Source organism: Mus pahari, chromosome 3 (assembly GCF_900095145.1).
Source record: "Mus pahari chromosome 3, PAHARI_EIJ_v1.1, whole genome shotgun sequence".
Lineage (NCBI taxonomy): Eukaryota > Metazoa > Chordata > Mammalia > Rodentia > Muridae > Mus > Mus pahari.
In genome coordinates this window covers 22,953,269-22,978,260 of record NC_034592.1, presented here as the reverse complement: position 1 = coordinate 22,978,260, position 24,992 = coordinate 22,953,269, and the positions used below count along the sequence as shown (strand labels likewise).

The 24,992-nt window shown below is 51.9% G+C and overlaps 1 protein-coding gene across 10 annotated transcripts in view; it reads right to left on the bottom strand.

Moving 5' to 3' along the window:
• Nucleotides 1-24,992, bottom strand: part of Dab2ip (DAB2 interacting protein) — a 176,101-nt gene that overhangs the window by 69,660 nt on the left and 81,449 nt on the right. For 9 of the 10 annotated variants that reach the window (XM_029537055.1, XM_021194743.2, XM_029537060.1 and 6 more), the window contains exon 2: nucleotides 17,184-17,287. In XM_029537055.1, coding sequence (XP_029392915.1) covers nucleotides 17,184-17,287 — 104 coding nt within the window. Of the gene's footprint in view, nucleotides 1-17,050; nucleotides 17,288-24,992 lie in introns of all 10 variants that reach the window. The other variant, XM_021194747.1, reaches the window with a different exon arrangement.

The window sequence follows — 24,992 nt, the reverse complement described above, 5'->3', positions numbered from 1 at the left end:
AGCGCGGCCCAGCCCACCCCGCGCCGCCCGCCCGCCGGCCGGCCCAGCCCGCCACGTCGCCCCCGCCCCTAAGCCGCCGTTGCCATGGCGACACAGCCGAGCGCCTCCGACCGTGGCCGAGGATGCCCGAGCCCCCACCCACCCACCCCCTGGCGCCGAGAGGGCGGGGCGGCAGGGGTGGGGGGCGGGTTGAGTGGCTTGCGCCACCCGCAGCCCCTCACCTCACCTTCCTCCGCAACCAGGCCACACCCCCAACCTCCAGGAGGATTCCACACCCCGCCCCGTCGGGGGACTGACAGGAGCGGTTACTCAGAAGGAAAGAAACTAAGGCTGGGAGAGCAGGTCCTCCAAAAGGCCAGCGCGCCTACTAGCACTCTAAGGCGGAGAGACAATGGCTGGTTGTCAGGATGGAGGGTGAAACACTTGGACCCCCATAAAAACAATCCCCATGGGTACAGGATCCTCTAGTGACCCCTTAAGGAGGGGCCCAAGGTGTTGAAGGGTTTGCTGAGTGCCCCCAATTTTGGGACACCTGTTTCAGACCATGCATGGATTCCCAGCCAGGGCTGAACTGAGGCTCCAGGTAAAGGCACCATTCCCTGCTCACCACACTCCACCCCACCCCACCCAGAGCTTCTGGGCTAATGAAGAGGCAGGTGAGGAGCCAGGCCTCTGTATCTGCAGGTTGGACCAGAATGCACTTGACATAATGAGTAGATGTGGGGCTCAAGGGGCCACAGCTGAGTCTTACTGGGAGTGCTGGCTAGTTTTATGTAAACTTGATACAGGTTAGTCATTTGAGAAGAGAAACTCCAATTAAGAAAATGCCTCCATAAGATACAGCTGTAGGGATTGATGTGTAAGGACGCAGCTATTGTGAGGGAGGCCACCCTAGGCTGGTGGTCCCAAGTTCTATAAGAAAGCAGGCTGTGCAAGCCAAAGCGAGCAAGCCAGTAAGCAGCACCCCTCCATGGCTTCTGCATCAGCTCCTGCCTCCAGGTTCCCACCTGGTTTGAATTCCTATCCTGACTTCCTCCAATAACGGACTAAGGTATGGAAGTATGAACTGAATAAACCCTTTCATGTTACTCTGTCATGGTTTCTCCTAATCCTAGCATTAGGAATTCTAAGACACTGGGCTCAGAATCTGCAGGTACCTTGAGGGAGAAGAACTGAGAACCGAAACTCCCTGAGGAAGGCTTGTACGGAAGGGGTGCTGGAACCCAGCCACTCAGCCTTGCTTCTGGGTGACCCGAGGACAGACATAAAGGGGTGTTGACTTATTTTGAAATCAGTGTTGTCACTGTGATCTGAATTTCCAAGTGTTTCCATCGTGGGAGGGGTGGGGCTGACAGATCTCTGAGTTCAGAAGGTCAGGTGAACACTTGCTGCAGCACCACCTCTTGGACATGACAACTTCAAAAATGGGCTGAAAAAATCCTCTTATGTCACCAGCACACAGAGAAAACAACAGAAAACCCTTATCTGCAAACTTCATTTGCAGAGAGACGAGGTGATCCCCCAAGGACACCCAGCTCTGAGAGCTACTGCCAGAGCTGTTCCCACCGCACACACCCTCTTTTACAGTGCCCAACCTATCCCTCCTCCTGCCCTTTCCCCTCTACATTTCCTTCCTCCTCGACCTCTCCCATCCATCGCAGACCTCTTCCTGTTGTCACCTGTCAGCATTCCACATGTCCTTCTAGGCCAACTAAAATGTCACCTCATCCAAAGACCTTCCCAGGTAGTAGTGTCCAAATACACCTGACCCCTGTACCCACATCCAGGTTTTCAAACGCTGTGCAGCTCAGGAAAACCTCTTGATTTAAGGGGTAGATTGGAGGGACCCTTCTCCAAAGGCGTAATCCACAGGCAAGGCAATGCAGACGAAGGGAGGTCAAAGCTCCTAGGAGACAGCAGGCAGGCAAGGGCCTACACCTCCATGTAAACCCTGGGCTCTCCCAACTCAGCCTTTCCTGAGGAGTCTCCCCAGCAGGCTTGGATTTTTTTTTTTTTTTTCAGATTGCACTCTTACGGTACAAAGAACCACAGAGCCCATTTCACAGGTTGTAGAGCCCATTCTATAGCAATATTGTCAGTTTGATCCATTTCTGAGTAAAAGAGGAGGAGGAAGAAGAGGAGGAGGAAGAGGAAGAGGAAGAAGAGGAGGAGGAGGATTATTCTCCCTCTCCCCCCTAGAAGAATGGGTTGGACTCTTGCCACTTTCCAGCATTCCAGCATTTCTCCTCAACAGGCTCAAATACCAGATGACAAACATCTGTAATTTCCTTTTGAAAAAAATCAATGCTACCTGCTACCTCCCCTGACTCAAGCTGCAATGACCTTGGTCATTGAGCCTGGTACACTAGACGGTGGGGCTACAACAGCCATGGACACTATGGGGTGACAGGACAGGGTGACAAGTGTTGTCTATATTTCCAAGAGGCCATGGGGAGATTCTTCGGGGAACCATTGAGAACCCCTGTTAATCCCCACCACACCACAATCAGCCCTACAGACCTTGTGTCCCAGCTCAGAGTCCCACATATAATAAATACCCCTCATCCTAGCTGGATTACCCCTCAACAAGCTGTATTACTGAGGGTGGTGACAAAGGGGTTTTCCCAAGATCAAAGGCCCCAAGCTGCACTCCTGTGCTCTGCCCAGATTCACAGTTTACTGTCCTTCACAGGGCTAGGGAGTCAGGTGGTTGGTCCCTGGCCCTGGATGAAAGGAGACAAGCCTTGTCTCTTGTCCCTTCCTGGGATCAGTTACAGCCAGAATTCATGAGGAGTGGCTGATTGGTCTTCAAGCCAGGAAGTTATGCTAGACCCAAGGCAAAGGGTGGGAGGTGGCTCACGGGTAGAGCGCTAGCTGCAGAGTTTGATGCCAGCACTGAGAAGAAAACAAAGACTCAAGCCAACCTTTAACCAAGTGGCACCAGACAAGGTTCCTGTTCCTTCTAGCTACAGGTTGTGGCACATGGATCCCAGCACTCCAGAGTTAGCAGATCTTTGTAAGTTTCAGGTCAGCCTGATCTACATAGTAAGTCCCTGGCCAGCCAGAGCCATGTAGTGAGACACTGCCTCAAAAAACAAACAGTTCCTTCTTTCAGTAGAACGGAGTTCCTGACACCCACTTTTAGGCTGTGTTGGAGCATACTGACAGCCAGTGGCTAAGAGCCGAGAGGTGCAAGCAGGCACACATAGGCCTCAAACTGAGCGGTACCAGACGGACCCCAGTTAGTCTCAGGGTTGATGGGCAAGGCCTGTCACCTCACTGTGAAGTGAGCTGGGGAGGGACATGCAGAGAGGGTTAAATAGGACACATAAAGCTGAACAGAGTTTAGGTTTAGGGTGTAGAACAGAATATCCAACAAAAGCTAAATTTATCCACACAAGAAACCCACTCAAACACAAAGGTTTCATTTAAAAATCTGCAGCTTGTAATAGCATATGCCAGGGCTAGCTCATCTGTGAGGGCTAGACATGCTTTCAATAATCACTCCATAATCTCTCCTTTGTCTGCCCCCCCATTCTCTCTCTCTCTCTCTCTCTCTCTCTCTCTCTCACACACACACACACACACACACACACACACACACACAGAGTCTGCTTTCTCACATGTTTTTTTCTCCTTACATACAAGGGATCTGTCCTTGCTGATCCTCCCCTGGGGCACCTCAGGCTTTTTCTAAGTGCCTGGGTTCAAATCTCTTTGTTCATTTGTTTCCTGAGAAGGGTCTCAGCATGTAGCCCAAGCTGGCCCTGAACTCATGCGGAGGCCCTCAGTCTCCTGAACTGTAGGATTACAGGAGTAGCACCTTCACACTTACTTTCTGGGATTAATTTTTTTCCAGGGGAGGGGTGTGGGGGTTTATGAGACATGGTTTCATGTAGCCCAGGCTGGCCTCAAAACTCCTAATCCTTTTAACTCCTTCCACGTGCTGGGATTATAGGCATGCAACACCATGTCTGATCTGGATTCCAATCCTAAATCAGACAACCTGTGTACGAATTTCACGCCCTTTCTGAGCCTCGGTATCCTCTCTGTAAAACAGGCTAATGACGGAAGCTGCTTTACGAGATGAAGGAAAGGATTGTTGTTAGGTATTAGGGTAAGTCGGCAAATACTTAAGCATCCACATGCTTTATTGTCACTAGTACTGAGACCGGCTCAAGTACACAGCCAACTCTCCCAAGGTGTGGGTGACCAATAGACGTAGGAGCCCACCTGGGCCTCTGAGGAGTCTGCAGGCTGCCTAGCAGTGGGGACAGGGCCATGAAAGAAGCTGCTTGCAATTGACCCTGGAGACACAGAGTAACATCCAGTTTAGAAGTTTTGAACTCTTTTAGTGCTTTCTTCTGAAGCAACCTCAGAGACTCCCCATGTGCACAGTGTGCGGCCACAGGGCTGCCAGGCTGCTCAGGTGAGGCCTGAGCTTTCATCCAGGGAGCAGGGACTGAAGTGTAAAGCGCAGCAGGCAGCCAGACAGTCCACCAGCCACCAGCCACCAGGCACCGGGACAGAATGGGCTCCACCCCTGTGGGGCACTGGCCCCATTAACACAGTAGGAAGCTGTGCCTGTGCACTGGGCTCAACTAAGGCCCCAGGGCTGCTGGTCACTAGTTCTTGCCTCTGCCTTCTTTGAGAATGCCCCCCACCTAAAAGGACATAACCACTCCCAGCTGGTTCCCCATGTTACCACTGGCCAAGACCCAGGTCAGACCAGAGTGGTCTGGCTGTAAGGATGAGTTGTCAGGCCCCCCCTAATCCCCCACCCTTCCACCTCAGTTGGAGCCATTCTGTCTTAACATCTGGCCCACCCCTGCTCTTCTCTGAAAGGCTCTCTTCTCCAGCAGCACTCAGACCCTTTCAGAATTCCAGATGCGTGATTTCTTCATTCACCCATTTCAATCAATTCCAAGTGATGAGGAGGAGGAGGATAAATGATGAGTTATTGAGCAAGCTCCTGTTTTGCCAAGTTGCTGTGTCCGTGAAAATGCAGAGCGCATCGCTCAGCAGGGAGGGAGCAAGCCTAGGAGGCTCAAGGCCTCAGCTAAGAGTCCTTGGGGGAGCGTGGGCTTCGGTTTCAGAATGGGAAGTGGAAGCTAGGAGAGATTAAGATACTTGCTCCAAGTGGCTAGGTTGTTATGCTGCAGAGCTAGGACGAGGAAAGTTCTGGAATGCGGGGTGGGCAGAGTGGAGCCCTCCTTTCTTATAGAGACAGCTCATACACAGCTCTGCAAGCAGGATTCACAAGTGACTTGAAGGCTCAGAGCATCTTGACCAGTCCCATCCTCCCATGCACTGTACTTTGGAGAACCACAGTGTGCATGCCACACCACCCTGGAAGCTCCTTGTCACCAAGGGACTCCAACCTGCTCTATCTCCTATAGTGTGAAGTACTGGGCCCAGGCCTAGTAGACAGCAAGTATTCAGTCCAGGGCAATCTTCCCCTAGCCTCAGCATCTCTCTATCCAGTCATACACCTTCCACCCAGACCAACCTTCGTCGCCTTCTCCCTCTCCCGCAGACTGGCCATGGACCACTGAAAATGTGCAAGTGGCCTGACCGACCTCTGCCTCCCTTCATCTGTTCACCCTGGGACACTAAGACTGCTCAGGATGCAGGCAGAACCCCATGGGTCCACACTGGGTGGACCCATGTCCTACCCATGCCAGTTTTAAAAGTCCAAGCCCTAACAGGGAAGCTTCAGGGAGAGAGGCTGTTCACAGACATCTCTCTCAATACCATTTTTGGGCTCTGTCCGAATGCCAAGAACACATCTAAGTAAGCAAGACAGATAAGGTAGGGGAAGATCCCAGACAGTACTGCTACCTCTCAGCCCCAGGAGAGGAGAGATGCTGGGTACACAGGCAGGCAGGGAGGCTGGGACAGGCGCTGGGATGGCAAGAGACTTATTTCCTAGGTGCATAGGTGAGAAAAACAGACCCACATTTACAAACAAGACACTCAAGGCCCAGAAGGTGGCCAGGCTTGTCCAGAATAACCAAGCTTCAGCACCAAGCTTCCAGACTCTCCTGGGTGGCTGCACTTCCTTTTCCCAAGCCTCAGTCTTCCCATGGGGAACACGGGGAGCTGGGGTAGCGAGCAGGAGCATTTCTCAGGGCTGGCACCTGCCAAGTCTATGAAGTTAAGATCTGTGACCGGCTGGGATGCCTGGCTCTCCCAGGCTTGGCATTAAGTACCAAAGCATGCTCTGGCTTTGCACATGGCCTTCAGATGTGCCACTCCTCCGGTCCTCCACCATCAAAGGTGATCCAAGCTAGGGAGTGACTCACTAATGAAATGATGGCATGGTGGCAGGTGAAAAGGAAGAGGAGTTTAAGCTGGAATCAACAGCTGGTGCCTTTCTGATGGCCACCCACTTGTGGGCCACGTTATGCCACAGACCCCCCCCCCGACACATGACGGTATCCCCTTAAACATGAAAGACCTTCATAGTCCACACAAGAACAGGACCCTAGGCCATGAGGTCTCCCAAAAGAGGCTGAGACATTCAAGGATAAACTCTTGTCTTAAAATACTGAGTGTCCAAGACTACTGGCACACTCATAATCCCAGCCTAGAAGAGGAAGCGCAGGAGATCCTGAGGTGGAGGCCAGCCTTGGCTACTGAAATGAGACCCTGTCTCAACCAAACATCCTGGTCAGAAAACTGCACATAAACACATTCTCACATGGAGAAATATACAAGGCTGAACCCATATTCATGTTCAAGGACAGACATGCCAACAATGCCCACACAAAAGGTACACCCACAAAAGAAGGCAAGCAAAACTCACATCTCCTCAGTACCACCATGCTCACAGATGCACATGTATATACACACAAGCATTGACAACCAGCACACACTCACACAGACACACACACACAGACACACACTCACACACACACAGAAATGAGTGTGTACACACACACACACACATGCTTGTTAACAGACAGCCACAAACAAACTGGCACAAATGCCAATCACTGCCAGCACCACCTCCCCCGCCCCGGGTGGGAAGCTTCACTTCAGAGGTGTCTCTGTGCACACCCTGTTTATTCTTCTTTATTATCCCTAGACATATGGCTCTCAGGCTCTTGCATCCTTGTCCAGAGCAACAAACCCCTGCCCCAAACATGTCTTTTGTCCTAAAACAGCACACTTGGAAGTCCCCACATGGCACAGCCACAAGAACATCAGACATTCACCACCATCTCCCTGAAGAAGCACAATACCCTTCAAGAGCTACACTGCCTAAGCCAGTGGCTGGCTGTCATGGCTGTCCCCTTGTCAGTTAAAGGGGAGAGTAACTAATGCCTACTGTCTTCACCATCGATACCACTTTCCCTGACCTGCTCCTATTGCTTCCTCTGACCAGCAAAGACTTCAAAGGGCTTCCTGAAATCAAAGTCCCCTTTTGCTTGGGGGATCCAGTTCCTTCTTCTAGGTCCCTCTGCCCAGGATGGGCCTCCCCAATGCCCTAAGTCTTAGTCAGGTTCCTCTGTAGACACATCCACCCACAAATGAATGTGTTTAATCCCTCCTATCTACACTGGGCTGCCGAAGCCCCAGAACAGGGGCTACAGCAGCCTGGCAAGTGAGTTAGTATCTGTGATACAAAAGAAGACTTTGTAAAGAATCCCACTTAGGAGTATTCTGGTGGGCTTACCAGAGGAGACAGCATTTGAGACATTTTGGAAGTACTGAAGATGAGATTAGCCATGAGGGCAGTGCAGGCTCAGGAGATATGGTGTGGGGCAGGACAGCAGTGAGTCTGCCTGCTCCTGCAGACCCCTGCCAAGGCTGCAGAGCCTCCTGGCCTCCAAGTTCCACACCACCAACCCACCCTGGAGAAGTGACACGTCATGAGGACATGCAAGGCAAGGGTCCCTTAAGAAACCTAACAGCCTGGAGAAGGGGTGGAGATGACACAGGACTCAGAAAGGCTACATAAACATGGCCCTCTGATACTCGCCCTGCCCCCGGCCCCAGGCCCCAGGCCTGAGCAAACATCCATGTACAGAAATCAGACATGCCTCTCTCAGGTCTCAGGCATGGATGTGACAACAGAGATCGGTTGGGGAGTGACTCACTGTCCCATAAAGCCCCAAACCTGTGGACACTAGCTTTAACATTCAAGTGGCTTGGAAGCCTGAAAGTCACATTTCTAGGCAGACCCTAGGCTAGAGTTTCAGGAATGCCATCCTACCAGGGTGCCTCCTTTGCATTAGCCTCTCAACCTGGTCCTCCAGCCTCAAGGCTAAGATCCCACGGCCAGGCTGGTGGTCTAGTGAATCACAGCCCTTCCCCCTCCTGAGTGAGCAAATGCTCTTGGCAGAGTCACCCAGCAGAGTGGCTGGGACCCCATTCTCATACCCCTGTAACCACATGACAGGAACTGACCCAGCACACGAAATTCAGGAAGCTTCCACTAGGTCCTTTGCTAAAACTTTGCATGACTCCTTTGATCCTCATAACCCACTATGCAGATGGGAAATTAGAGGCTCAGAAAGGGCAAAATCGTGCATAGGGTCACACAGCCAAGAAGCAGCAGTGTTGAGTTCAGCCTGTGTACACCACTCTACAACCCAACCACAAGGCCCTGAACAAGCACCTTAGCCATTCTGTGACTCGGTTTCCTCATCCCTGCAATGAAAAGGTTGCTCTAGAAGTCAGCTAACCTCTAAACCCTGTTTCTTGGGCACACTCCCCACCATAACAGTGGAAATTCATTTGATGAAAGAGACCTTTTGGGAGCAGTGGCTAACCCAAAGATGGTCAGATAATCCTAGCCTCCTAGATACCCAACAGTCTAGGCTAGCCCCGGAGCAAGGCAGGGAGAAGTGCTAACCAATGGGAAACAACCCAGGGGACCTCTGACTTGAGCAGCAAGAAAGCCGAACTGCAAGGGCAGCAGCACCCCTGTGCCCCCAGGGGAAGCGGGCACCATGGCAGGAAAGCAGACACAGTTGGAGATGGCACCACAGACAATTGTCCTCCCATAATCTGGCAGTCGCAGGTTGCACTGACCTGGGAGTCGTGGCCTCAGAAGGATCAGAAGCAGAAACAAAGTCTAGGCAAGGGCTAATGTTCTTCTGGGGCTCCTAGGAGCTGGTTGGCTAGCCAGACCTTTCATCTCACAGTGGCCGCAGACATAGAATGAAGGGCTCTCAGATTTGAGGAGGTAGCTACTCCCCACTTCATCCCCATCTAATTAATTTGCTCCCCACTGCCCCCCTAACTCCCCTTCACTCCACCAACCCCTAGCAGGTGCCCACGGCAGGGGCTGAGGATTCCAAGGAATCAGATGCCAGTCCTGCCCTTGAGAAGGTCACAATCAGCTGGTGGAAGAGAGGCACATAGTGAATCGTTAGTGACAGGGTGGAGGAGAGGAAGGACATGAGGACACATCCTGGAGCTGGGGAGGGAATGTCTGCCCAGGAAGACCAAAGCAAGGGATGGAAGGGTGGCAAAAAGATCAACCAGTCCGAAGGCAGAGGCTGAGGCAGTTCTGTGATGCCCGGATGCCAACATACCAGGCTGGAGAGAGAAATGGATCCACCCGCTCCCATTAGACCATCTAAGGCACTAGGGCGGGTGGGGGATGGGGCATGGCTCCTCTAAGATGTTCTCTAAGCAATTCCACAGGCAGTTATTCATCGAGATGTTAGATTTGTGTATGAAACAGATGTCAGTATCTGCCACCTCCACAGAAGGCCTCCTGGCTTCAGAAACAATTCGTGCCCAAGAACTCACATGTAATTACATCTGTAATCCAACCCCAGTGCCATGTGATCACTTTGTATTCACAGCAGGAAAAAGTGAGGGAATGAGGGGTGGAGGGGGATGTGGTTCAATGGTGCAGTGCTCGCCCAGCCTGTGCACAGTCTTGATTCCTAGCATGGTATAAGCCAGGCATGATGTGTATGCCTGTCCTCTTAGCACTTAAGAGGTGAAGCAGAAGACCAGGAGCCCAAGGCCTGTCTAAAGAAAAGAAGGGTCATGGGGCTTGGGAGATGCCTGTCAGTAAAGTATATGCCACACAAGGATGAGAACCTAAATCCAATCTCTAGGAGCCATGGGAGGAAGAAAAAAAGCCAGGCTCAGTGGCACGTGCCGGAAAAGTAGAGAGAGATAAATCCCCAGGGCTCACTGGCCAGTGAACCTAGACACCAGTGAACTCTAGGCTAATAGTGAGAGAGCCTGTGTCTCAGGGAGAGGAAGTGAGGGGAGAGAGGGAGAGAAAGGGGGAGAAGCTGAGACGGAACCTCAAAGTCAACACATATGTGCATGCACACAAACACTGATACACACATGTGCACACACACAAACACTAATGGATACACACATGTGCACACACACAAACACTAATGGATACACACATGTGCACACACACAAACNACATGTGCACACACACAAACACTAATGGATACACACATGTGCACACACACAAAAACTAATGGATACACACATGTGCACACACATACAAAAAAAACTAATGGATATTCACATGTGCGCGCGCGCGCACACACACACACACACACACACACACACACACACAGAGCAAGAAAGTGGAAACAGGAAGGAGGCATCTGAACCTTACCTCTGTCCAGGCTCCTGATCCAGGAAGGGGTAGGGCCTGCAGGACCACAGGTTGGGTACAAAGAAATCACCTCTCAGGCACCTGCTGCCCTGTGCTGAGCAAGGGAAGGCGGGAGAGGGGAGCATGGATTCCAATGTCAGCTCCGACCCTTACTGTGTAACCCAGCACAGTGTGCCCCCTCTGTGAGTCTGACATTCCTCATCCATAATGAGGGGACTAGTAAATGACACTGGCTAGCAGACTGGCCGCAGGCAGCCATTAAGATCCATGACTACTCCTCCATCCCAGTGCTGGAGGGAGGAGCTTTGGCGGGCCTTTCCTTCTGCTCAATGGAGCCATCTTGGAAAGTGTGTGGCCTGGAACTGTAAGGAGGAAATGAACACCACTACAGTCTGCCTCATGGACCTGCCCAAAACAGGGTTATGATCCTCCACCACACTGTAGTCAGCCATGCTGAGCTTGGAACCCCGTGCAGAGGACCTGACCCACCATCTGCTCCACTTGGAATGCCCCCCTATTCCCTCCCAAAGTAGTGGAGAAGCTAATAACAAGGGGCCCAAGGAACCTCTAGGCGGTTCAGTATGGCAGGGTCTAAACATTTAGTAGCCCCAGCCTGGTGACTGCAGGGCCCTAACCCTACCTGTCAGCTCACACACTAGCCTCTCACCCTGAGCCTCTCCTGATACTTCCTGCTGTGGCCCCAAACCTTGGTCCTCCAATGACCCCAAGGGTCACAATAGAGATCCAGCTCTCTGAAGAAATCAGACCAATCCAGCTCAGCCAGCCCCAGCTGTCATTAGTCAACCGGATGTTTCCTGGCCAGTGTTACTGTCACCACAGATCATCCTGTAGCCTCCATAACTCAATGGCTCCCTGTGGTCAGGAGTACAAACTAGGACCTCAGCTCTCACCATGAGTCACCTAGATGTCCACTCGCTGCCCTCTGCTGCCCCCCGCTGGTGAGAAAACACCCTGCAGACTGGTCAGCTCTACCCATGCTACTGTTGTCCCCTGAGAACACTAGCTCTGGTTTCCTCAGCCTCTCACTCTCTCACCTCTCTCCAACTCCTGGTCCCAGCTGCACCTCAGAGCTGTCAAGGGTGCTGTTGCTTTGGGGCAGTGAGGGGCAATGTGAAGGGGGAGAAATAGGCCCTGCTACTTGGGGTTCTGGGGAAAGTATGGGAAGGGTGTACCCTGAAACACAAGCAGTAGCTAACTGCCTACGCTGTGCAGGCCTTGGAGCCCTCCCAGCTGCCCTGTTTGGAGATGAAGAGAGAGGCCTGGAGACAGGTGACTTGCCCACAGAGGGGGAGCAGTGGCCCTCCCAGGTGCTCTGGGACGTCATCACAGTCTCCCTGGAGCACAGGTTGCTCCACCTGCCTGTCACTGAACCCAGAATGCCACCCCGAATGAGAAATCCTGGAAGGAGCCTGTGGCACAGCCCAAGTAGCAGTCTTCACACCCTCGTGGTCACAAGGGAGGGCCTGGCAGAGACCAAGGGACACTTTGTTCCCTCTCCTCTCCGTGTTCCTATCCAAGCTGCCCAGGCTGAGCTAGTGCTTCCTGTCATGACCAAGCAGGCTCCCACAAGGACACCTAAGCTCAGGGCATCAAGGCTTAGGGGAGACTAGCAGTTGGCTTGCTCCTTTAACCCATCCTGAATGGCGCCCTGACTCCCTGCCTGAGCACAAAGGGCTCCCTGTTCATTCAGGTTACTGCCCTCTGGATCTGCCCATCCCGAACAACTCCTGCATCTGGTGCTCTGACCAAAACCTACCTAGAACATTCCCTCTCTAGAACAGGGCCTCCTCCTGTACAAGGCACACATGGCCAGAATAGCAGACTTCGGCCCACTCACTCACCTTCTGCACGCCTGTTCACACAGGGGGAGACTACAGTAGGGAGATGACAGAACAGCTGACAACCTCAAGTGGGTACAAAAGTACAAAGGCTTCTGCGCTCCCACTAGCACCCTCATATTACTTCTCCCTCCAGCTTCCAGCATGTCACTCAGGACCACTGGTTTGTTCCTGTTTGGGTCTATCTTCCTCTAACTATTGTCTCTTTTGTTGAGAAACTCCTGCATGTCCCTTAAAACTCAGTCATAAAGGTTCCCACTGAAAGAGTTTTCCCATCGTCTTTCACCCAGAGAGCCTTTATTCTGGGTTCCCTCACACCCCCGGCATACCGTCCCTGAATCAGAAACACAGTTTATGCACAGCCCAACACCAGTGAAAATGAACCAAGAAGACCTGCTTCTAGAAACATCCACACTCAACACAGTGCCGAGATTATCTGCAGTCCCCCCTCCCCCAGCCTTCCCCTCTCTGACACTTCTCCATCTCACAAAAAATATAGCCCTAAGACTTAATTTCAGCCAAACCTTCAAAGTCTCTACTTTCAACTTCCCAAGGAGGGATCAACTGGCTGCCAAGTTTCCCAGAGCCTCTGCCACCTCCCACCCCGACCCTGCTAGACTCAAGGTCAACGCCTAGGCGGGCAGAGGAAGGAGGAAGGACTGAGCCCACACCTAGAGATGGTAAAGGTCAACAGGCCTTCCAGGGAACCACAGCTATCAGCATTTCCTTGTCTCTGGTCAGCCTGATTCCTGGGGACACACTACTGTGAGGCTGTGGCCCGGAGGGCTTGGGTTGACCCCACACACATGCAGATCCAGGCCCCACCTCCTACATGGTCTTTCATCCTTGTCTTCCCCTTCCCAGTATAGAGAAGACAGACCTGGGTGGGAATCCCAAACACCTCCCAGAGAGGAACAGGCCACTGTGGTCACCTACTCCCAGCCCCTTCCCCATGGGCTCTTTATCAACTGAGAGTGGAAGCCATGCAGGAGAACAGGGAGGACCTGCAACTCGCTCAAGTCACAAAGCTGGCACCAGGCCTTGAAGCCACATTAGATTATTAAGCACAGGGCCATCAACTTCATCTCGCACAAAGAAAAAAACTGAGGCTCTCTCCAGCCCCACACTCTAAGAGGCTGTCACCCACGTCCCACTTAGCCACCTATGCCCTGTGAAACAGCCGTGGGGACAGCGCCTCACAGAACGAGTGAGAGCCTGGGGAAGGAACACACAACCCGAACTGGAGATCCCCTTTCAGCTGGGTGGGACCTCTGCCAGTCCTTGAGACCTTCGACTCTGACACACAATCTCCCACAGGGCACCTTCTGTGAGAGATGGTGACATCCTGTCACCCAGGTTTGCAATGGCAGCAACAGTGGCAGGTTCATTACAGCCTGTGGTACATCACCTGCCTCCCCCAGGCAAAACCATGTTCCCCAGGCTCCCTCGGGGTCTATAGGGAGCAGCTGCAAGCTGGAGCTGAGGATGCCAATGCTGGAGAAAATACGTGTTCAGGAATGGGGTAAGGAGGCTCGCCTCCTGACACCCCAAATGCCATATCTTCTGTGCCCTAGTACTAAGTTGGAAAGAGAAACCCAGTTGGGACTGTGGATCCAATGGATGGGTATGATTGGTCAGAGTGCATCCCATCAGCTAAGTACCTGCCACAGGGCCAGGTTGTTGTTTCACACTTTCCTGACAGAGGTTCTGAGAGGCCGTGTGGCTGACCAGGTCACATCATAGCTCAGAAGTGCTAGGATTTGAACCCAGATCTTGTACCCAAGCACTTCAGTTCATCTAGCCCCAGGCCAAGAGAGTCTCCACTCACGCCTCTGCTTTTAACGACTAAACAGAGACAAAGGACCAAAGTGCCTAAGGGCAAGACCCTGACCTGGCCAAGAGCCCTATCAGTACCTGGTAAATCAGGGGCTATGTGACAGAGATGCCAACCCTGAACCCTGCGTTCCTCCTGTGTGAAATGGCAACACTTAGTGACACCTCACAGGGTGGCCAGAGGGTGGGTAGACAAATGGCTCAGGAACGTGCCCTGTACCCTGCCAACCACCTGAGCGCAGCGGCCTGAGTGCACTCCTGGGAGCTGCAGGCTCACAGACTGGCACTGACTTCCACCCTCAGGTGGCTTCTGCCCCGGGAAACAGTGAAGACACAGCAGGAAAACTGCCAATCTCAGCTGGCAATGACCAAGCCACGGATTACAGCAGCACGAAGGTATGATGGTGTGCACGCTGGAGCCACAAACAGAGCAACTGGCAGGCCACATGACAGTCACACTTCCAGTCCTAGGAAGCCACACTCAAGCCCTGGGGCCAGACACACCTGGATCCCAGCCTGAGCTTCAGTGAATGACTTACCCCACGAGCCTCAGTTTCCCCCTTTGTACTGAGGTGATCAACATCAGGGCTGCCTGAAGCATTACAAAAGTTGGTGGTTCAGGACAGTGGGCATAGTGCCAGCCACACAGTGGATACTCCATCAGTGGCAGGACCACAGTAATCCCAATCATTGTTCCAAGGCTCCCAGAGATTCTCCCGACCCACCGAGGCCCTTGCATTCCGAGGGGAACATCGACTTTCTGCTCCAATGAGTAATGAGCTCACCTTTGTATAGCCCCCCCACCCCCCCAGAAAACAGCTGGGTACATCTAGGAGTATGACCCTAGGCCCTCCCTGCCATAGGCTAACCCTCAGCTCTGACTCTGAATGACCTCTTACGGAAGTGTATCAGAATGTACATACCCAGGTCCTGCAATCCTGAAGGGACCCCAGAACCTAGTTTTATACCATACACAGAAGCAGGAGGGTGGGTGGCCCTGGGGAAGGCCCTATCCTTTCAGTCTGGTAGCCAAGGCTCCTCCTGGCTCACCTCCTACCCAGTTACTCTAACCCCTCTGACCAGACTCTGCAGCAGTAGTGGGATGTCAATCCACACCTTTGCTGCATCCACCACCACTACTGCCGACCTAACCAGTCTCCACTGAGCCTTCTGAGCCTAGGACGCCTCTCCTACCGTCTAGGGACAGTCCAAGTCAGCTCCCCTGGAGTCCCCAAGTCACATAATGACAGCCAGGCCTGTGTTCTTTCCCCCATCTCTCTCCTCCACCTAGTTCCCTCTGCCTGTCTGCCTACCTGCCACAAGACCGGCTGGTACCTCATCATCTGTCCTCCAGCTCAAACATCACCTCAAAGCCCAAGTGTCATGAACACACCTGTAATGCTTGCCCTCAGATAGTAGAGGCAAAAGAATCAGGAGTTCAAGGCCACTGTCTGCTATATATAATATCTGAGGTCAGCCTGGGCTACATGTGATTCTATCAAAAAAACAAAAAAACAAAAAAAACAAAAAACAAAAAAACAAAAAACCTTGAGACCACGTCACCCCTAGTGGCAGCTCTTAGCACTAACTCAAAACTGTGGGTTCTTCAGAACTCTGCACACAGCACACTGGCTTGGGGCACTCTGACCCTTTGCCCATCTCTAGAATGGTGCCTGGCACAAAGCAAGCACAAGGGAAGCCTGGATGGATGGATGCATGCATGCATGGAGGGAGACTGGAGATCCCTGGGGAACACAGGGTGTATGCTTCACCTGGTGCCAGGTGCCTGCCACAGCACTGAACCATCACGTCTGCTGCGTAAGGAGGTCTGTGCAAATGTGTGCTTGAGTGTAAATGCAGAGAACAAGAACACACGGAGCTGCGCCTAGCAGGGGACACCTTTAATCTAGCTCTCAGGAGGCAGAGGTGGGTGGGTCTCTATGAGTTCGAGGCCAGCCAGGGACTCCTGTCTCAGGGAGAACAGGAAAGAAGGAAAGAAAGGAAGAGAGTCTCTGAGGTCCACTCCTGCAAAGTCACTTAGGTTTTGGGGTACACATATGCACGCAAACCCACATGTCCATAGATGAGCATACAGATGCACGTGCACAAGAGTGGGCACTTGTGTAGGGGCACAATTCCAGGTGCCATTCTTCAGGGTACCATCCACCTTTTTTGAGGCAGTCACTGACACAGATCTCATAAAGTAGGCTAGGCTGTCCGGCCAGCGAGCCCCAGGGCCTGCCTGTCTCTCTTTCCCATCTCTGTGATTGCACATTCCTGCCACAGCACCTGGAACTTCATTTTAAACACGGGATCTAGGGATTGAACTTACATTATTATGTTTTCAAGGGAAGAACTTTATTGGCTGAGCCATCTCCCCAGCCCTCATTTAGGTTTCAAAAAAGAGAGAGGTATGCATGCCGGCTGTCTAAACTGAACAGTGATGCTATGGTACACATGTTCTGTGTGAGTCCATTTTAAGGCAGCATCAGCTGGAGAATACAGAACTCTTCTCCTTCCCATCAAGACAGAATCAAATTATGACATGCCCCGGACTGTTCTATAAAAGATACCAAAATAAGGGTGGGGGGTACATTGTGTGCACATGCCAGACAGCTCCAGTCCAGCATCCTCTCCCAGCTCTGGTGGCCTCCTAGGCTCTATCCTCCACCTGCCCCCTCCCTCAAAGAATGGGGCCCCATGTGGCCCCCAGGGAGCAGGGAGCTGCCAAAGGATTGGATACCTAGAGCAAGGGAGGCTGGATGCTCTCCCGGTCCATGAGGCTCCAGGAAGGGGGGTGCGGGGTCGCAGAGAAGCCCCGCAGGGCGAGGTGGTGATGGTGGTGTCAGTGGCGGTGGTGACGCAGAGATAGTTACCGTGACCCGGAACGGGGTTGCAGCCGAGGGCTCCATGCTGGGGCTTTTCTCTGACAGGCTGCCGGGAAGGCTGCGCCGGGAGCCCGGCCTTTCTTGGGGTGACTCTGTCAAAGAAGGAGAGGGAAGGTAAGCAGATTCAAAAGCTCTGAGAGGCTGTAGCCTCTGCCACCACCCACTTCCTAGGACTGCACAACAGATACTGTGGTCACTGTGGAAAACGGTAGTGGTGTGTACCCCCAAAACTACCCAGGCAGTTAACTACTGTATACACAAAAGAACCAGAAGACCAGATTTAAACATCTGTATGAAATGGTGACAACAGCACTACTCCCAACAGGCACAGGGCACACACAGTGCATTTGCCCATCTTAGTGATCTATGAGCACCGTAAAACATCATTTACATGATATGGATGAACCCAGAAAACATCATGCCAAGTGACAGAAGCCAGAAACCAAAGGGCAAAGACTCTTCTAGTCCAACAACGAGAAATACCCACAATAGTCAAATTCATAGCCGGAGAGTGGGTCAAAGGTAAGTTGCCCAGGACTGTTGGGAAGGTGGGCTTTGGCTGCATGGTGTAGGGTTTCAGTTTAGGAAGATGAAAAGGGGTGCAGACAGAAAGCTGACGAGTGCACGTTTGTACACTTGGGATAGTTTAAACGAAGCTGAGGAGAGGCTCAGTTGGCAGAGTGCTTGATGCACAAACGCGAGAACCTGAGTTCAGATTCCCAGTGCCCACAAAATGCCAGGTGCGCTTGTAATCCTGGTGCTGAGGAGACAAAGACAGAAGGATCCCGGAAGCTTGCTGGTCAGGCTGCAGCCAGCGTCAAGGTCAGTGAGAGCCCTGGCCTCCAAAAGTGATCAAGGAAGACACCAACACTCTCTCTGTCTCTGTCTCTGTCTCTGTCTCTGTCTCTGTCTCTCTCTCTCTCTCTCATGCATGAGGGGGAGGGAGGAAAGGAGAAAGGGACAGAGAGAGAAAGAGCGAAATCAGTGTGAAGTAGCAAGACAGAGGGACAGAAGGACAGAAGGACAGAGAGAAATGGCAAATTGCATGTATTTACTACAATTCTATTTTGAGACAGGATTTCACGTAGCCCTGGCTGACCTTGAATTTGCCATGTAGCTGAAGATGATCTTTAACTCCTGATCCTTCTCCATCTCCCAAGTGCTGGATTTTTATGATGATTTAAAAAACAAATAGTTATCATTGTCCTATGTCATAGATATTTTGCCTGCATTGTATGTATGTGCACCACATGCATGCCCAGCACCCATCAACGCCACGAGAGGCATCGGATCCCCTGGAACTGGAATTAAAGACAGTTGTAAGCTACCATGTGAGTGCTGGGAACAGAAACAGAGACCTCTGCTCCCAATCACTGAGCCATCTCTCCAGCCCCTCCCAACTGTAGCTTAAAGGCTCCTGAGTCTGTACTTAAGCTTACAGTTGTGTGTACAGATCAATGAGCCTTTTCCTAGAATGTCATACTTGACGGAACACTGGACAGCCTGCCTCCACGGTCCTGTCACTAAGATAATCTGTGACCCCTGTCTTCTAACTTGGGCCTTCCTTTCCAGAAGCGTTAGAAGTGGGAGGCCTGCTGGACGAGACAGTAAAGGGCTGAGATGGTAGTGGCTGCACAACGCTGAGGGGAGGGGTGGGTGAGTCTACAGCTTCCATGGCTGCTTCACCTCCTCCCCGAAGACAGGGTTTCTCTGTGTAGCCCTGGCTGTCCTGGAACTCACTCTGTAGACCAGGCTGGCCTCGAACTCAAGAGATCCACCTGTCTCTTCCTCCCAAGTGCTGGGATTGAAGGCCACCACGCCTGGCTTCTAAGTCATGAAACACTCAGGGGACAGTCTGAGGGTAGAGCAGGGAACATGTTTGAGCAGGCCTGTGCACGCCTACTTAAGACCTCGGTCAGCTGGATCCAGCTGCTTCTTGCCTGCCCCCTCAGACCTTAGTTGCTGTCTCTTTGCCTGCTTTCCTATGGTCCCCCATAGAGGACTTCCCCCCAGATTCTCCCACCAGCCTAACTAACCAGACAGTCATGAAGGAGGTCCCTAGTGACACCTCTGTCTGTCATCTTGCTGCTGCTCTATGGAAATGGCTGCATCTGGGAATATCAGTGGCCGTGTGTGTGTGTGTGTGTGTGTGTGTGTGTGCGCGCGCGCGCACGCGCACGCGCAACTCCCAATGCCCACACTGCACCTCTACAGCCCCTGCACCCACAAGGAGCCTGGTGTGTGTGATGTTTAAAAACCTGTTGACTCTAAGGAAGAAAGGGACAGTGTGAAGGTCACCCTGGCACATGGGACGCACGGAGACATGGGGTAAGAGACTACCCTGGCAAATGTGTGCATACAAATCCGGTCACACAGGGGACGTATGTAGACACAGACATAGGTGCTCACAGACACAGGTCCCTCAAAGGCATCCTACCCATAGTACCTACCTCTTCCTCTCCCGACTGGGGGATTCCCAGTAGTGTGAAAGGACAGAGCTTAGCCCTCACTCAGCTACAGCAGTCTATTTCTGAGCCCTGGCCAAGGAGCAAGCAGGCCGTGCCCTGGGCCACCTCTGCCAGACGAGTTCCTCCAGTCAGGTGGCAGGCAGCCATCTCCATGTCTCCTCGCTGTGTTTCTGCTTAAAACTTTCCCCGCCCCATGCTCCGCTACTCAGTCGAGAGACACCCACTCTTTCTGGAGGTTTCCCTAGGAAATATCTTCCCACGCTCACCGTCTGCCTTCAAGTCTCTCCCCCAATCCAGCCCCGGCTCCTATTCACTCTCTGTGGCAGCACACACATTCTGCACCTAGACGAGGACCCTAACATGCTTCCTAATGGCATGTGTCATCCACACCAGGCATGTGTCCTATAGGCTCTGGGACAGTTTACTCCACGGTCACCTCTGAGTCCTGGGGGAGGTACTACGTCAGGCCAAGCAGGCAATGGCGGTCCCACTTCACCAGAGTAGATCCTGAACCTCAGGTCCCATCCCTAGGAAGTAGGTGTGTCTGGACCAAGTCCACGGTTCCTGAAGTACTGACCCCCTGGACCTCAGGACCAGCCAAAGGACTAGACATATGGATGGCGCTTGGAGCTAAGTTCAGGGTGCAAACTTTAGCTAAGGCAGGCTCCTGTGATCAGCCACCTTTCCAAGGACAGGGGAAAGGGTCACAGTAGGAGCTTACAAACCTGGAGTGGTCAGACTCCAGCTAGCTATCTTCTACCCCACTCTGTTCCCTCAAAACAACATACACTTTAACCTGGTTCCTAAGGTGCCTCTCTATGGTACCCCTGAGTGCTGCCTCCGCCATATTTGACATAAGGCAGAGATGCCCCCTCACCCCTTCACCCATGCTGCCTTCTGTGGGAGAGTCATGTTCTGAGAGGCCACTGTTCCTGTTGGTGATACCCCATTAGTCTAGACACGACTCATGCCCACTCTCCATCACTGAGTCTTGCAGACCTACTAAGTCTCTTCCTATTTCACATAGTGGGAAGGAGAATGAAGATTTCTGTTCCCAGTCTCACTGAACCAGGCATCCAGCAGCTCTGGTCTCCTCCCCACTACCCCCAATCCTGACCATCATCCTTCCTCCACCAACTCAGCTAACCCATATAGAGCACCCACTTCAGCCATGGGCCAACAGCTGGCAAAGCCAGCCTCCTCTACAGTTCTTATGATCCCTAGGATCGATAAAAGGGGCTGAGGTCCCCAGAGAATGACTGGCCTCCAAAGATGCATGTGTTCATATGTGGGAAACACACAGAAGGGCACATGCACATGTACATACACACAGACACTCATAGAGGTGCACACACACACACACATTTACATACAGGCATACACATAAGCACACAGACACAGAGGCATACATACACACAGAGATGCACACACAGAGAACACACATACCCAGGCATACACATACACACACAGAGGTGCATTTACACACAGGCGCGCTCACACACACACACACACACACACACACACACACACAGAACCTATCCTAGTGGAATAAGGGTAGTGGGGGTGGGGCTGCACCCTCACCCAGTTCTGAGACTGATGACCTCTGGGACCCCCCAGAACCTTGCTTCTTCCCTGATCTAGAAACTTCTCTGAGGCTGCACAACCTCCCATTTTACCCCAAGTGATTTCCCCAGGAGCCTGCAGGGAGCCAGACCTCAGCCAGCACCGAGGTAGGCACACAGGCAGCCTTGCACCTCTCAGTCTTTGCTGGTGTGTGCTGGCCAGACCTCAGCCAGCTCCGAGTTAGGCACACGGGCAGCCTTGTGCCTCTCGGCCTTTGCGGCTGTGTGCTGCCCCTCAGAGATCTCAGGCTCCGTTCTCTCCTGCACCCACATAAAACTGCAATACTAAAGGTAGATTCTTTTAGGCGCTGTACATGTACTAAGCTTTATAATGAAAAAGAGTAAGATTCTTCCATCTCCTTGGGACCCAGCTTTGGCCAGCTTGTGTATAATACTGCCAACAATATTGATCCTACCGAGAACATGTGTTGACAGATTGGAGAGCCATGGCATCTACGCCTTTTCTGATGAGGAGACCAAGGCTGCAAGATGCAAAGGTAACTAAGTCCCCCTAAACAATGCCTCCCCAAAAGAACTCTCACTTAGAACCTCAGGAAAGGCAGAGTAGAAGGAAGGGGTCTCCATTTAATCCTGTCTGCGCTGTGTGACTCCAGCCCAATGCCTTTCCATCTCTGGGCTCATGATTAAACATCAGTTCAGTGAGTTGAGTAAAAGCAGACAGTACTCTCCCAGTGCCCTCCCCCAAAATAATCTTCATTTTATTCCAGAAAAACAATCAGGGGGCTGGCATCCCCGCTGCATCCCTGGACCTAACAGTGCCTCTACATCTGGGGGTCTCAGCTCAGAGCTTTACATTAAGCTCGGGGACCTCCGTCTCTGGCTTCCAACTTGGCAACACAGCTTTGTCCATGGTAGGGAAAGCAGGATCCCAGAGAGGTCCAAATCACTAAGATCACCCAGCACGGAGAAAATATCAGTAAGGGAAGTACCTTCCCTGAGGGAAGGGAGAGCCAATCACCTTGGAGTCTCCCTCAGAGGACAACTCAGTAGTCCTTCTTCATCTCAGACTTGATATGACCTCCACACAACCTCCCAGTCTACAGAACTGAGCCTTGGCATGAGCTGACCCTGAATCTCTTTCTCCACTGACAGGAAAAAGTCCCTATTTAAGCATAGAGACCAGGGCACCAGCCACTCTTGGAAGCTACGGTCAGAGTCAGGCATCTTAACCTTCAAGTGTTCGCAAAAAAAAATAAATAAAATAAAATCAGTTTCATTCAAATGCTTGGTTGCCATGGATACCACCTAATCATGAAGGATGACTGTTACTTGTTCCCATGGAAACAGTGGCTGGAGGAACATCCTGTAATTTCAGCTGTCGGGTTGCACCGTCCAGATCTTAATGGTTGGAGGCAGGTGGAGGTGGCGACAGCGACCATGGATGTCGGGAGACTCAGGGTTGGTGGAGGTGTGGAAAGACTGGGTTCTGGGGAAGTGATGGGGGTCCTCACAGTGATTCGGAAAATGTAAATCAGAACTGCCAGATATCAATTCACACTTTTCAGGTAGGCTTTAGCCCAGTCCAAAACTGAAAAGAAACTAATTAAAAGAAATTAATAAGGAGCCAGTCCTGAAATTAAAATGAGCAGTGACTCTCACTGCTGGCAGAGATAGAGTGCTACTCATTCATCTCTGCTGGTGGCATGAAAAGGCTCTGGGGGAACAATCAGACAATAGATAGTCCAAACGTGCGCATGGACATACACACACACACACACACACACACACACACACACACACACACACACATCCAGCCCAGAAAAATGGTTCATCCCATATATGCTGCAAAAAGACATTTGCGGCTGCCCGGCACGTAGCACAGAAGAGGCACAGCATAAACATCCAGCAATAGGGCATGAATGAGTGCATCTTGGACTAGTCATCCAGTGGAATACTACACAGCACAGAAGAGGACATGGCTCAGGTGGAGCTCAAAGGCATGTCATAAAATCTAAACTTATATAGATTTAACACAAATAAAACAGGAACAGGATGTTGAGTGGAAAAAAACAGTTGCCAAAGAAGATAGAATGTGACCCTCTGTGACATTTTTTCCTAAGCGTGTTCAAAGCAGCTTTATAATAGCCCCAAGTAGACACAGTCAAGTAGTCTTCAACGGGGAATGGTTAAGCAAACTATAATACACAATAAATGAATAATGACCCCCAAAGAAACCTGCACCCCGATTCCTGGAGCCTGTGAACGAGCCACTCTGACAGAGAGGGACTCTGTGGCTATGTGCTGGGGGGGGGAGAAGAGTGGGAAGAGGAAGGCTACCCCAGGGACAATCCCTCCTCAGGAGCCCTTAAATGTGGGCAAGGACAGTCAGGACTGGAGCTAGAGCCACAGCAGGAAGTGAAAGGCAGGAGAGACCTCCATCCTCCACAGCCAGCACGGTCTAGAGAGTGGAGTAGCCGAGCTGGCAATCCGTAGGGGACAGGGCATCAGTCCTACAACCACTCCCAGAGAGCTGCATCGTGCAGCAGGAGTGGGCGGGCAGTGGCTCAGGTTTCTTTTGTCTCTTTTGTTTTTGTTTTTGAGACAGGACCTTGTGCAGTCTAGGTTGGCCTCGAACTTCCACTCCCCATGCTGGGACACAGGTTACAGTGAGCTTCTCTCTAGGGTCTTCAGGAGGGAAGGCATCCCACTATACCATGACTGAGTCTGGCCAGGCCAGTGCTGGAATTCCATCCAAACTGTAAGACAGCACCTGTGTGTGACCTCTGACAGATTTTAGTGATGCAACAATAGAAATAGAATATTGGGGCTGGAGGGGTGGTGTGGTTCAGTGATAGACATTCTGAGCAGGTGTGAGGCCCAAGATTTAGCCTAGGAGCAGGGAGGAGGGGGAGTCAGGGACAAACTGAAACTGCAGAAGGAACTGTATGGACGACACAATACTAGTCAGCTATGAAAAAGGAATGAATGATTGATCCACACGATGTGGATGGATCTCAAGGGCATCCTGCTAGTGATGAAAGCCAGCATCAAGTTCCACAGCACCGACACCATCAAAGTATAACATAGGGACTGGGGCTGTAGCTCAGTTGGTAGAGCGTTTGCCGAGCCTACAATGCCCTAGGTTCAATCCCTGGCACCCCATGAACTGGGTGTAATGCTGCACACCTGTAATCCCTGCACGTGGGAAGTAGAGGCAGGAGGGTCAGCATGTTACTGTCCTGGATATAAGCAACCTCTCAGGGTGGCAGTCTTTGTCAGGGTGACCCCAGGACAACAAAGTGACACCAAACAAGGTTGTTTCCTGTCTAAGCAGTCCACAGAGAAAAGGCAGCTGTCATCCACAAAACACCAAGATCCATACTCTCAGAAAAAAGAAAGAAAGAAAGAAAGAAAGAAAGAAAGAAAGAAAGAAAGAAAGAAAGACAAAACGAAAGGGGGGGGGTTACAGCCGGAGTTGGCAGCTTCTGAATTGCCTCTCTCAAGAGACAAGAAACAGGTCACCTGGGGTGGGGGTGAGGCAGGATCTCAAGTTCAGGACTAGCCTGAGCTACACAAGGGATCTTGTTTCAATTAACCACAAGAGAGGCCTTGTGAGACCTAGCCCTACCTTCCTCCACTTGATGACAGCAACCAATCAGCCACTAGCCCCACCTCTCTAGACTTCAGGCCACTAGCCAATCAGCCACTAGCCCCACCTCTCTAGACTTCAGGCCACTAGCCAATCA